Source organism: Pseudophryne corroboree, chromosome 6 (assembly GCF_028390025.1).
Source record: "Pseudophryne corroboree isolate aPseCor3 chromosome 6, aPseCor3.hap2, whole genome shotgun sequence".
In the NCBI taxonomy this organism is placed as follows: domain Eukaryota; kingdom Metazoa; phylum Chordata; class Amphibia; order Anura; family Myobatrachidae; genus Pseudophryne; species Pseudophryne corroboree.
The window spans coordinates 88091696-88105359 of record NC_086449.1 but is presented as its reverse complement, the minus strand read 5'-3'; the positions used below and the strand labels follow the sequence as shown (position 1 = coordinate 88105359).

Genomic DNA, 13664 nt, shown 5'->3' with positions numbered 1-13664 from the left:
TGTAATGCCCTAGCGCTTATCAATTGGGAGCTTTAACCAGAATAACCAAACCCAGGCGCCAGGAATACTGCTAGCCGTCACATAGGGCCCAGGCACAAGCGGCAATGTCGGTGGGAGAATGGGAGAGAGGAGGTTTTTTCAGGCTGCGATTTGAATTGCTGACTCCGGCGAATGTATTTTTTTCCCCTCCCGCCGATTTCTGCTCGGCTGTCATTGGTCCATTTTGAATAATCTCCCTCCTATCCCAAGGCGGCAGTGTAGGTTTCATTACAATGTATCCACCGAGAAACACGCTATTTATCATTTTAGAGAGATGAAATGTCACTACTTATCAAGAAATGCTTCTATGTATCGTTCTTCCTTTACCATAATTGTTTATTTAGACGTGAGGTAAATAAGATTCCTTCCCTTTGTACTCTGGGAACATAAAGCCTAATTAGATGGTCTGAACAGGACCTGCTTTGTGACGGTGTGGCAGAGGAAACGAGAAATCAGCTGCCGCTGTGTGAGGCGAGCTTGTGTAGTGTAGATAAGCGCGGGTGACTGGCGTATCTTGGGTAACACGATCTTTCTCCTGTTGCTCTCTGTACCACGGCTCAGCAGACACATTGCTTATGTAGCGTGTGATTAGCGCTGAACACTGTCATACTGAGCAGCGCTGCAATACATCTACCTCCTGTACTCATTATACAGCTGCCACGCATAAAAATAACCCGTCCAGTACTAGCAGCGTCTGATCGTAGGAATAATAGCTCTCTGCTGCTGGCATGAATAATGTCTATGCGAATTCTAGTTTAGTCTACTGATTAGACCACTGCCTGTCTGAGACAATTCAATGGAGACCTTAGGAACTTACATGAAACAAATTGCATGATGGGTATAACGACCTTCATGCGCTGAGATACTGTATCTGCCCTATAATACCGCCACCATTAGTGTTCTCTGAGACAATAAATCATTCATATCTGGCGACTATTAATCATACTTGCCTACCTGACCCTCCCCATGAGGTAGAAAATGCTCTGTTCCTGGTAATGTATGATTGCCATCACCTGTGGTGAAACACCTTTCTTATCAATTAACTAGCTCACCACAGGTGATGGCAATCATACATTACCAGGAAAGTCCAGGACCAGAGCATTTTCTCCCTCATGGAGAGGGTCAGGTAGGCAAGTATGCTATTAATCACTCTACAGGTGACGTCGTGCGCCTACAGCTCTGCCGGGACAGGGTGAGTGGCTCTGAAAAGAGCCTTTGTGGGGATAACATGGAAGCGAGGCTGCGGCGGCTCTTTTATCACTTCTTGGCCGCAGTTTTCTTGGGCTTAGCTGCCTTCTTGGCCGGGCTTTTTGTCGCTTTGGGTTTCAGTGCCTTCTTGGCCGGACTCTTGGCCGCCTTCTTAGGCTTCACAGTTTTAGGCTTCTTTGGGCTTTTGGCAGCAGCCGCTTTTGCGGGTTTCTTCACCTTCTTGGGGCTCTTGGCTGCACTCGGAGCTTTCTTGGGCTTCTTCGGAGATTTGGCCACTTTCTTTGCCGCTGGTTTCTTGGGCTTCTGGGCGGCCTTCTTGCTTTCCACCTGCTTATTGAGTTTGAAGGAGCCGGAAGCGCCGGTGCCTTTCACCTGGGTGAGCGTTCCTTTGGTCACCAATCCTTTCACCCCCACTTTGATGCGGCAGTTGTTCCTCTCCACATCGTAGCCTCCGGCAGCCAGAGCCTTCTTCAGGGCGGCAAGAGAAACTCCACTGCGCTCCTTGGAGGCGGCCACGGCTTTTACAATCAGCTCGGAGACGCTGGGTCCGGAAGATTTGGAGCTTTTCTTGGCTCCCCCTGCAGCTTTCTTCGGCTGCCTCTTCTTTTTGGCCTCGCCCTCTGATATAGGGACACCGGAGGCGGCTGGTGCAGTTTCTGCCATGTTAGCGTACAACAAAATACCTAATACAGAAGTACTAAGTAAAACTCTCTCTCAGATCTGGATGTCTCTAATATACACTGCCTGCTGTGCTGTGATTGGCTGTTGAGCTTGGCGCCTCCTGTGCTCCCATTGGCGGAATAAGCAGCCGTGTAAACTCTTTCCTTCCTGAGTGTTTGGGGGGATCTGCTCTCACCTTGTGTTTCTCTAGCGCAGAAAAACAGTCTTTTATAGGGCATGACGAGAGCGGCGAGCCGGCTCTCTGTACCGCACTCGTACTCCAAGTCTCTTCGAACCCTATATGGCCATTGCTGGCCTAGTCGCTGAGAAGGAGGACAGGCATAGCGACTGGAAGCTCACCCACAGCAGGATGGAAGTGCCCGGCCTGTAACACATCTCTCCTTTACTGTGAGGCTAATACGTCCATTCTGACCTATCTGTCTCCTCCTGGCCCTGTAGATAATGAAGGTGATTTGCAGCACACTCTGTGCAGAGTAGGATGCATAATAAAACACATAAAGATGACGTGTTGGCTCTTGAACACACAGGTACATAGCACAGGCATGATGCCTCACACGGTGCTGGCGCTCTTGTCTATGAATCATAGCTACTAGGACAAGGTAAGTATGCTTAGTAGATACAATTGCTGGTTACACATCCCTGGGGTTTTTCTGGCTGTGAAGAGTGCGGTTGGCACTTCCCACCAACGATCTTATAGCTAGGAAGATGGCTGTGGTGCCCTGGTCCCATTCCTCTCAGACTGCCAGGAAATAAACCCCTAGTGAAGAATAATTACCTTGTGCCAGAAACTCTGATCATGCTGCCAAGTGCCAATACGGACAAGACGCTCACGGGAAAGTTACAGAAGGAGGTGCCCACCACGGTGGCAGGACCAGGGTACCAGACATCTGTTGGTCTAGCTGTTGCTCACTAGGAATGAGGGTAGCCAGCATCCACACCCCTTCAGAGCTCTAGGATCCCCACCCCAACGTTAGTTCAAGGTTATTTAATTTCCACATAAGGACAGTCTCCATAGTGCCTGTAGTGTATGCACCATACCCACATTGAGACATACACACTATATCTCCAGAACAACCAACTTTTTACAGAGAGAAGACAAATGGGTATTGAGAAAGAATGTTTGTGTAAAGAGTTATGGTGAAGGAAGTGTGGGTGCTGATAAAAGGAGGAGAGATTATAAAAATAGAGAGAAGGGTGCAAAAAATAGTGACATGAGAAAAACAGAGCATAGAATATAATGGGTGTGACTGGCGAAATAAGGTAAAGCCCAGAAGCCATGAGAAGAAAGAGGAACAGGGAGAAGGGAGTCTGAGCACAGCTTGTAAGGAACTTCTGTTGTTTCCTTACAATACTATTCCCGCCGATGGGGGCTATTCAGCACTGCTTATAATCACGTTTCTTTTCCAAGACTCCTTAGACTAGAGTCCTGTATCAGCGCCGTGTGCTATGTATGTTGACTGGTTGTCTCTTCATGCTGGACTGACAGCAATTACTTCCAGGTTTACTGTGATTACAGTGTAATCGTTATGGCTGAATCGTGATAATACCTCGTGACTCATTTCGTTCCCGCGCCTGCCGGTTATATAAAATAAAGGAGCAACAGAAAGTCTTGGCGGTTTTTTTTTTTTTAATGACAACGCCCAATGCATAAACCAATCAGGAAATTGGGCGTCTTTAACTTATCCAATGACAACTCAACACTGTGCATAAATAGAGACGTTCCTTTTCATTCTTGCTTCGTTTTATTATAGCTCTGAGTCTGTAGAGTTAGAGTATAGAAAAATGGCCAGGACCAAGCAGACCGCTCGCAAGTCTACTGGAGGGAAAGCTCCCCGAAAGCAGCTGGCAACCAAAGCCGCCCGGAAGAGCGCTCCAGCTACCGGCGGTGTGAAGAAGCCTCACCGTTACCGTCCAGGGACCGTTGCCCTTCGAGAGATCCGCCGCTACCAGAAGTCAACAGAGCTGCTGATCCGCAAGCTGCCCTTCCAGCGGCTGGTGCGGGAGATCGCCCAGGACTTCAAGACCGACCTGCGTTTCCAGAGTTCCGCCGTCATGGCCCTACAAGAGGCCAGCGAGGCTTATCTGGTGGGGCTTTTCGAGGACACCAACCTGTGCGCCATCCACGCAAAGAGGGTGACCATCATGCCCAAAGACATCCAGCTGGCCCGCAGGATCCGAGGGGAGAGGGCATAGATACTCGGCACTCCTATACACGGCAACAACACAAAGGCTCTTTTCAGAGCCACCAAATCTTTCTATAACCTAGCTGAAGCATAAGCTACATATTGGTGTTTAATAGGAAGAATGTTAAATCCTTTCTCTGCACGGTTTCCTTATAGTTAGTAGTCACACAGCTCCTGGCCCCTGATCTGTAATAATCCTCACCGTCCTTCCTTCCAGCTTGCCGCTGCCCTGACTCCAGTAAGGAGCCTCCTCTATACGGCGTGCAGTCAGGGCACATGGGCAGTCAGGGGTCTGCTATACAGAGCTATCCACACGGTCTAGATGTAGCTACAGTAGATCTCTACCTATAGTTCTAGCACCTAGGCTCTCCAGTACTTTATCTGGGGGCCGAGCTTTTAGCTGTGCCGCTCCGACTCTATGAAACTTCCCCGCATAGTTTGAGAGGCCCCCACTCTAGTGTCTTTCGAAACAGACTCAAGATCTCCTGCTCTCGGTATTGTATGAAAAGCTTTTCTGTGCTATATTATTTTCATTCTATTTAGCGACTTGAGTGGTATTGGAGGAAGATCGCTACATAAAATAAATTACTGGATGTTTGCGGGACAGTAAAGCAATGCTACAAGTTACTTCTAATTTCCTTCCCTTCAGTATTATAGCGCACACAATGACACTCCCTCCTATCCCGCTACACTTGGCTAATGAATCCCAGATCAAAGCAATGAATCAGCTCTTTGGGGTCAGGGTGGGTGGCTCTGAAAAGACCTTTGTGTTGCGGGGACAAGTATCTAGCAGTAAAATCACTTGCTCTTAGCCGGTTTGTGGCTCTCGGTCTTCTTGGGCAGCAGCACGGCCTGGATGTTGGGCAGAACGCCTCCCTGGGCGATGGTCACCCCACCGAGCAGCTTGTTGAGCTCTTCGTCGTTGCGCACAGCCAGCTGCAGGTGGCGGGGGATGATGCGGGTCTTCTTGTTGTCACGGGCGGCGTTTCCGGCGAGCTCAAGAATCTCAGCCGTCAGATACTCCAGCACCGCGGCCAGATAGACCGGGGCACCGGCTCCCACTCGCTCAGCATAGTTTCCTTTTCTCAGCAGACGGTGAACTCGACCGACTGGGAACTGGAGACCGGCCCGGGATGAGCGAGTCTTTGCCTTAGCCCGGGTCTTGCCGCCTTGTTTTCCTCTTCCAGACATACTTGCGAGGTTCAATGAGATTAAAAGCTCTTTTTTTAACAAAAACACTTTGTGAAAACACCGCCCTCCTCTTACATATATACTCAGAAGCGACATGCTGCTTGCTCTGTGATTGGTGACGGTCTGCTTACAAGCTAACTAATGCAACTCAACTTCATCCACAGACCAATCCGCAAAAAGAAGGGAGGGGTTAAGATGCCAACCAGTGTCACATGACACGTCTACCCAATAGTGTAGCTTGCATTGGTGATGCCTCGTTTGCATAAGCTGCCTATAAATAAAACAGATGTGGTAAGCAGACCCACAGATTTTCTGCATTGTGCCGAAAAGATCCTCTAGAATGCCTGATCCAGCAAAGTCTGCCCCAGCGCCTAAGAAAGGCTCTAAGAAAGCGGTGACCAAGACACAGAAGAAGGATGGGAAGAAGCGTAGGAAGAGCAGGAAGGAGAGTTACGCCATTTACGTCTACAAGGTGCTGAAGCAGGTGCACCCTGACACCGGCATCTCTTCCAAGGCTATGGGCATCATGAACTCCTTTGTCAATGACATCTTTGAGCGTATTGCAGGGGAAGCTTCCCGCCTGGCTCATTACAACAAGCGCTCCACCATCACCTCCCGGGAGATCCAGACCGCCGTACGCCTGCTGCTGCCGGGAGAGCTGGCCAAGCACGCCGTGTCCGAGGGCACCAAGGCTGTCACCAAGTACACCAGCGCCAAGTAATCACCCCCTTCTCTAACCCACATCAACACAAAGGCTCTTCTAAGAGCCACCCACCTCCTCTAATCGGGCTGTGACTATCATGGTTATTATATGTGCTGCTTGCAAATCTGTCTTATGTATTTCAGTTCCTGATGTAGATCGGTCATATATAGTCATCATATTACAGATGTCAGCATTAGTGCTTACATAAAGCAATCCATAGAGCAGTGACTGCCCGTGTAGCTGCTGCAGAACTAGAGAATTATTGTATCTTATTCCAATGTTACAAAGTATCAGTAGATTGTAGCAATTGGTCCCGTTGTTCGTATCACTTTGACTCTCCTATAAACACAGTTGTTAAAAGGTTGTTTGTCTTTCAAGATGCCCTGTGTAGAATGCTATTGTTACTGTATCACTGCACGTGTAACACCGGGATCCAATCTCCGGTGTCACTGCAGGTATATTGCACCGAATCCATTATAAGACATCAGGTTCCGTTTAGCTGCATTTAATGAAAGGAGATCTTTATGATCGCACAATACAATGCTGGCTTAGGCACACATGCCAGCCGTGCTCCCTATAGTAACAGAGATACAGGGGTGGCTGAGCCGCAGTGTTCCGGAGCGGGATTGGCTGAGTGCAGTATCAGCGGCGCTCATTATTACAGGGAGAAGAGAGACTGAAGCGCAGAGCTGACACTCAGACCGAGCTGGGGATTCTTTTACAGCAGTCGTTATAGTAACCAGAGAGAAGTTGTGTGCCATTGCGTTGCATTTATATTTTGCCGCCGATATCAGGTCGACTCATTTATCCATTTTGAAAATTCATCTTCCAATCCCAAAGAGGTTGTGCAGGTCATTTGTTAGTATATACTTATTATTTATGTGAACAATATATATATAAAAGGATAATAAAACAGTGTAGCATATGTCCGTATTCTCAAGACATAATTTTTTTAAAATAAATATTATTAAGCAGATAAATTCTATTTATTTATTTTTTTTACTTTAATATAAATCAGTCTAAAAACAACACAGTGTGCTAATTAAAGTAATCTATTATTTAAAATAAATTATAGTGTAGTGCTAGTCGTGTATATATATATATATATATATATATATTAGTGATGAGCGGTTTCGGTTTCCGAGAAACCGAACACCCCCCCCACCCCGAACTTTACCCTTTTTACACGGGTCCGAGGCAGGTTCGAACCTTCCCGCCTTGCTCGACTAACCCGAGCGCGCCCGAACGTCATCATCCCGCTGTCGGATTCTCGTGAGATTCGGATTCTATATAAGCAGCCGCGCGTCGCCGCCATTTTCACTCGTGCATTGGAGATGATAGGGAGAGTACGTGGCTGGCGTCCTCTCCGTTTATATAGTAAAAGACAATTGATTTGATTGGTTGTTTATTGCTAATTGTGGGGAGGATTGGGGAGCAGCTGTTAGGAGTACTCAGTACAGTGCAGAGTTTTGCTGATAATAAGTGACCACCAGTTTATCCGTTCTCTGCCTGAAAAAAACGCTCCATATCTGTGCTCAGTGTGCTGCATATATATCTGTGCTGAGTGCTCACACTGCTTAATTGTGGGGACTGGGGAGCAGCTATAGCAGGAGTACAGTGCAGAGTTTTGCTGACAGTGACCACCAGTATACGTTGTCTGCCTGAAAAACATTCCATATCTGTGCTCACAGTGTGCTGCTTTATTGTGGGGACTGGGGACCACCAGTATAATTAATATTACATAGGAGGAGTACAGTGCAGAGTGCACTGCTGTACCTACCTCTGTGTCGTCACTCGTCATCCATTAAGTATACTATCCATCTACATTGTATACCTGTGGTGCATTTTAGACTAGTTTAGCAGTTTGCTGACAGTGTCCACCGGTATACTATATATAGCAGTACGGTAGGCCACTGCTGTACCTACCTCTGTGTCGTCACTCGTCATCCATTAAGTATACTATCCATCTACATTGTATACCTGTGGTGCATTTTAGACTAGTTTAGCAGTTTGCTGACAGTGTCCACCGGTATACTATATATAGCAGTACGGTAGGCCACTGCTGTACCTACCTCTGTGTCGTCACTCGTCATCCATTAAGTATACTATCCATCTACATTGTATACCTGTGACCTGTGGTGCATTTTAGACTAGTTTAGCAGTTTGCTGACAGTGTCCACCAGTATACTATATATAGCAGTACGGTAGGCCATTGCTGTACCTACCTCTGTGTCGTCACTCGTCATCCATTAAGTATACTATCCATCTACATTGTATACCTGTGGTGCATTTTAGACTAGTTTAGCAGTTTGCTGACAGTGTCCACCGGTATACTATATATAGCAGTACGGTAGGCCACTGCTGTACCTACCTCTGTGTCGTCACTCGTCATCCATTAAGTATACTATCCATCTACATTGTATACCTGTGGTGCATTTTAGACTAGTTTAGCAGTTTGCTGACAGTGTCCACCGGTATACTATATATAGCAGTACGGTAGGCCACTGCTGTACCTACCTCTGTGTCATCACTCGTCATCCATTAAGTATACTATCCATCTACATTGTATACCTGTGGTGCATTTTAGTTGTGCGCAGTATAAATAGTCGTAGGCCATTGCTATTGATACTGGCATATAATTCCACACATTAAAATATGGAGAACAAAAATGTGGAGGTTAAAAAAAATAGGGAAAGATCAAGATCCACTTCCACCTCATGCTGAAGCTGCTGCCACTAGTCATGTCCGAGACGATGAAATGCCATCAACGTCGTCTGCCAAGGCCGATGCCCAATGTCATAGTACAGAGCATGTAAAATCCAAAACACAAAAGATCTGTAAAATTACCCAAAAATCAAAATTAAAAGCGTCTGAGGAGAAGCGTAAACTTGCCAATATGCCATTTACGACACGGAGTGGCAAGGAACGGCTGAGGCCCTGGCCTATGTTCATGGCTAGTGGTTCAGCTTCACATGAGGATGGAAGCACTCATCCTCCCGCTATAAAAAAGAAATGACTTAAGCTGGCAAAAGCACAGCAAAGAACTGTGTGTTCTTCGAAATCACAAATCCCCAAGGAGAGTCCAATTGTGTCGGTTGCGATGCCTGACCTTCCCAACACTGGACGGGAAGAGCTTGCGCCTTCCACCATTTGCACGCCCCCTGCAATTGCTGGAAGGAGCACCCGCAGTCCAGTTCCTGATAGTCAAATTGAAGATGTCAGTGTTGAATTACACCAGGATGAGGATATGGGTATTGCTGGCGCTGGGGAGGAAATTGACAAGGAGGATTCTGATGGTGAGGCGGTTTGTTTAAGTCAGGCACCCGGGGAGACACCTGTTGTCCGTGGGAGGAATATGGCCATTGACATGCCTGGTCAAAATACAAAAAAAATCAGCTCTTCGGTGTGGAATTATTTCAACACAAATGCGGACAACAGGTGTCAAGCCGTGTGTTGCCTTTGTCAAGCTGTAATAAGTAGGGGTAAGGACGTTAACCACCTCGGAACATCCTCCCTTATATGTCACCTGCAGCGCATTCATCATAAGTCAGGGACAAGTTCAAAAACTTTGGGTGACAGCGGTAGCAGTCCACTGACCACTAAATCCCTTCCTCTTGTAACCAAGCCCCTGCAAACCACACCACCAACTCCCTCAGTGTCAATTTCCTCCTTACCCAGGAAAGCCAATAATCCTGCAGGCCATGTCACTGGCAAGTCTGACGAGTCCTCTCCTGCCTGAGATTCCTCCGATGCATCCTTGAGTGTAACGCCTACTGCTGCTGGCGCTGCTGTTGTTGCTGCTGGGAGTCGATCGGCATCCCAGAGGGGAAGTCGGAAGACCACTTGTACTACTTCCAGTTAGCAATTGACTGTCCAACAGTCCTTTGCAGGAAGATGAAATATCACAGCAGTCATCCTGCTGCAAAGTGGATAACTGAGGCCTTGGCAGCCTGGGCGGTGAGAAACGTGGTTCCGGTATCCATCGTTAATTCAGAGCCAACTATAGACTTGATTGAGGTACTATGTCCCCGGTACAAAATACCATCTAGGTTCCATTTCTCTAGGCAGGCGATACCGAAAATGTACACAGACCTCAGAAAAAGAGTCACCAGTGTCCTAAAAAATGCAGTTGCACCCAATGTCCACTTAACCACGGACATGTGAACAAGTGGAGCAGGGCAGACTCAGGACTATATGACTGTGACAGCCCACTGGGTAGATGTATTGCCTCCCGCTGCAAGAACAGCTTCGGCGGCACTAGTAGCAGCATCTCGCAAACGCCAACTCGTTCCTAGGCAGGCTACGCTTTGTATCACCGCTTTCCAGAATAGGCACACAGCTGAAAACCTCTTACGGCAACTGGGGAAGATCATCGCAGAATGGCTTACCCCAATTGGACTCTCCTGGGGATTTGTGACATCGGACAACGCCAGCAATATTGTGCGTGCATTACATCTGGGAAAATTCCAGCACGTCCCATGTTTTGCACATACCTTGAATTTGGTGGTGCAGAATTATTTAAAAAACGACAGGGGCGTGCAAGAGATGCTGTCGGTGGCCCGAAGAATTGCGGGCCACTTTCGGCGTTCAGGCACCGCGTACAGAAGACTGGAGCACCACCAAACATACCTGAACCTGCCCTGCCATCATCTAAAGCAAGAGGTGGTAACGAGGTGGAATTCAACCCTCTTTATGCTTCAGAGGATGGAGGAGCAGCAAAAGGCCATTCAAGCCTATACATCTGGCCACGATATAGGCTAAGGAGATGGAATGGACCTGACTCAAGCGCAGTGGAGAATGATTTCAACGTTGTGCAAGGTTCTGCAACCTTTTGAACTTGCTACACGTGAAGTCAGTTCAGACACTGCCAGCCTGAGTCAGGTCATTCCCCTCATCAGGCTTTTGCAGAAGAAGCTGGAGATATTGAAGGAGGAGCTAAAACAGAGCGATTCCGCTAGGCATGTGGGACTTGTGGATGGAGCCCTTAATTCGTTTAACCAGGATTCACGGGTGGTCAATCTGTTGAAATCAGAGCACTACATTTTGGCCACCGTGCTCGATCCTAGATTTAAAACCTACGTTGTATCTCTCTTTCCGGCAGACACAAGTCTGCAGAGGTTCAAAGACCTGCTGGTGAGAAAATTGTCAAGTCAAGCGGAACGTGACCCGTCAACAGCTTCTCCTTCACATTCTCCCGCCACTGGGGGTGCGAGGAAAAGGCTCAGAATTCCGAGCCCACCCGCTGGCGGTGATGCAAGGCAGTCTGGAGCGAGTGCTGACATCTGGTCCGGACTGAAGGACCTGGCAACGATTACTGACATGTCGTCTACTGTCACTGCATATGATTCTGTCAACATTGAAAGAATGGTGGAGGATTATATGAGTGACCGCATCCAAGTAGGCACGTCAGACAGTCCGTACGTATACTGGCAGGAAAAAGAGGCAATTTGGAGGCCCTTGCACAAACTGGCTGTATTTTACCTAAGTTGCCCACCCTCCAGTGTGTACTCCGAAAGAGTGTTTAGTGCAGCCGCTCACCTTGTCAGCAATCAGCGTACGAGTTTACTTCCAGAAAATGTGGAGAAGATGATGTTCATCAAAATGAATTATAATCAATTCCTCCTCGGAGACATTCACCAGCAATTGCCTCCAGAAAGTACACAGGGATCTGAGAGGGTGGATTCCAGTGGGGACGAATTAATAATCTGTGAGGAGGGGGATGTACAAAGTTAAAGGGGTGAGGCATCGGAGGATGATGATGAGGTGGACATCTTGCCTCTGTAGAGCCAGTTTGTGCAAGGAGAGACTGATTGCTTCTTTTTTGGTTGGGGTCCAAACCAACCAGTCATTTCAGTCACAGTCGTGTGGAAGACCCTGTCGCTGAAATGATGGGTTCGTTAAAGTGTGCATGTCCTGTTTATACAACATAAGGGTGGGTGGGAAGGCCCAAGGACAATTCCATCTTGCACCTCTTTTTTCTTTCATTTTTCTTTGCATCATGTGCTGTTTGGGGACTATTTTTTTTAAGTGCCATCCTGTCTGACACTGCAGTGCCCCTCCTAGATGGGCCAGGTGTTTGTGTCGGCCACTTGTGTCGCTTAGCTTAGTCACACAGCGACCTTGGTGCGCCTCTTTTTTTCTTTGCATCATGTGCTGTTTGGGGACTATTATTTTGAAGTGCCATCCTGTCTGACACTGCAGTGCCACTCCTAGATGGGCCAGGTGTTTGTGTCGGCCACTTGTGTCGCTTAGCTTAGCCATCCAGCGACCTCTGTGCAAATTTTAGGGCTAAAAATAATATTTTGAGGTGTGAGGTGTTCAGAATAGACTGAAAATTAGTGTAAATTATGGTTATTGAGGTTAATAATACTATGGGATCAAAATGACCCCCAAATTATATGATTTGAGGGTTTTTTGTAAAAACAACACCCGAATCCAAAACACACCCGAATCCGCCAACATTTTTTTAGGGAGGTTTTGCCAAAACGCGTCCTAATCCAAAACACAGCCGCGGAACCGAATCCAAAACCAAAACACAAAACCCGAAAAATTTCCGGTGCACATCACTAATATATATATACACTGCACAAAAAAATAAAGGGAACACTAAAGTAACACATCCTAGATCTGAATGAATGAAATATTCTTATTAAATACTTTTTTTTTTACATAGTTGAATGTGCTGACAACAAAATCACACAAAAATTATCAATGGAAATCAAATTTATTAACCCATGAAGGTTTGGATTTGGAGTCACACTCAAAATTAAAGTGGAAAAACACACTACAGTCTGATCCAACTTTGATGTAATGTCCTTAAAACAAGTAAAATGAGGCTCAGTAGTGTGTGTGGGCTCCACTTGTCTGTATGACCTCCCTACAACGCCTGGGCATGCTCCTGATGAGGTGGCGGATGGTCTCCTGAGGGATCTCCTCCCAGACCTGGACTAAATCATCCGCCTACTCCTGGACAGTCTGTGGTGCAATGTGGCGTTGGTGGATGGAGCGAGACATGATGTCCCAGATGTGCTCAATTGGATTCAGGTCTGGGGAATGGGCGGGCCTGTCCATAGCATCAATGCCTTCGTCTTGCAGGAACTGCTGACACACTCCAGCCACATGAGGTCTAGCATTGTCTTGCATTAGGAGAAACCCAGGGCCAACTGCACTAGCATATGGTCTCACAAGGGGTCTAAGGATCTCATCTCGGTACCTAATGGCAGTCAGGCTACCTCTGGCGAGCACATGGAGGGCTGTGTGGCCCCCCAAAGAAATGCCACCCCACAGCATTACTGACCCACTGCCAAACTGGTCATGCTGGAGGATGTTGCAGGCATCTCCAGACTCTGTCACGTCTGTCACATGTGCTCAGAACCTACTTTCATCTGTGAAGAGCACAGGGCGCCAGTGGCGAATTTGCCAATCTTGGTGTTCTCTGGCAAATGGCAAACGTCCTGCACGGTGTTTGGCTGTAAGCACAACCCCCACCTGTGGATGTCGGGCCCTCATACCACCCTCATGGAGTCTGTTTCTGATCATTTGAGTAGACACATGCACATTTGTGGCTTGCTGGAGGTCATTTTGCAGGGCTCTGGCAGTGCTCCTCCTGTTCCTCCTTGCACAAAGGTGGAGGTAGCGGTCCTGCTGCTGGGTTGTTG

General features: G+C 47.5%; 4 protein-coding genes across 4 annotated transcripts; 2 read left to right on the top strand and 2 right to left on the bottom strand.

Moving 5' to 3' along the window:
• Positions 1–1173: 1173 nt before the first annotated feature.
• LOC134936404 (histone H1B-like) lies at positions 1174–2643 on the bottom strand. Its single transcript, XM_063931436.1, has one exon. The coding sequence runs from the start codon at positions 1909–1911 to the stop codon at positions 1297–1299; it is 615 nt and encodes a 204-aa protein (XP_063787506.1). The 5' UTR covers positions 1912–2643; the 3' UTR covers positions 1174–1296.
• A 1016-nt stretch (positions 2644–3659) lies between these two features.
• LOC134936405 (histone H3) lies at positions 3660–4135 on the top strand. Its single transcript, XM_063931437.1, has one exon. The coding sequence runs from the start codon at positions 3712–3714 to the stop codon at positions 4120–4122; it is 411 nt and encodes a 136-aa protein (XP_063787507.1). The 5' UTR covers positions 3660–3711; the 3' UTR covers positions 4123–4135.
• A 673-nt stretch (positions 4136–4808) lies between these two features.
• Positions 4809–5343, bottom strand: LOC134936407 (histone H2A type 1-like). Its single transcript, XM_063931439.1, has one exon. The coding sequence runs from the start codon at positions 5301–5303 to the stop codon at positions 4911–4913; it is 393 nt and encodes a 130-aa protein (XP_063787509.1). The 5' UTR covers positions 5304–5343; the 3' UTR covers positions 4809–4910.
• A 279-nt stretch (positions 5344–5622) lies between these two features.
• On the top strand, positions 5623–6879 carry LOC134936410 (histone H2B 1.1-like). Its single transcript, XM_063931441.1, has one exon. The coding sequence runs from the start codon at positions 5644–5646 to the stop codon at positions 6022–6024; it is 381 nt and encodes a 126-aa protein (XP_063787511.1). The 5' UTR covers positions 5623–5643; the 3' UTR covers positions 6025–6879.
• Positions 6880–13664: the final 6785 nt, after the last annotated feature.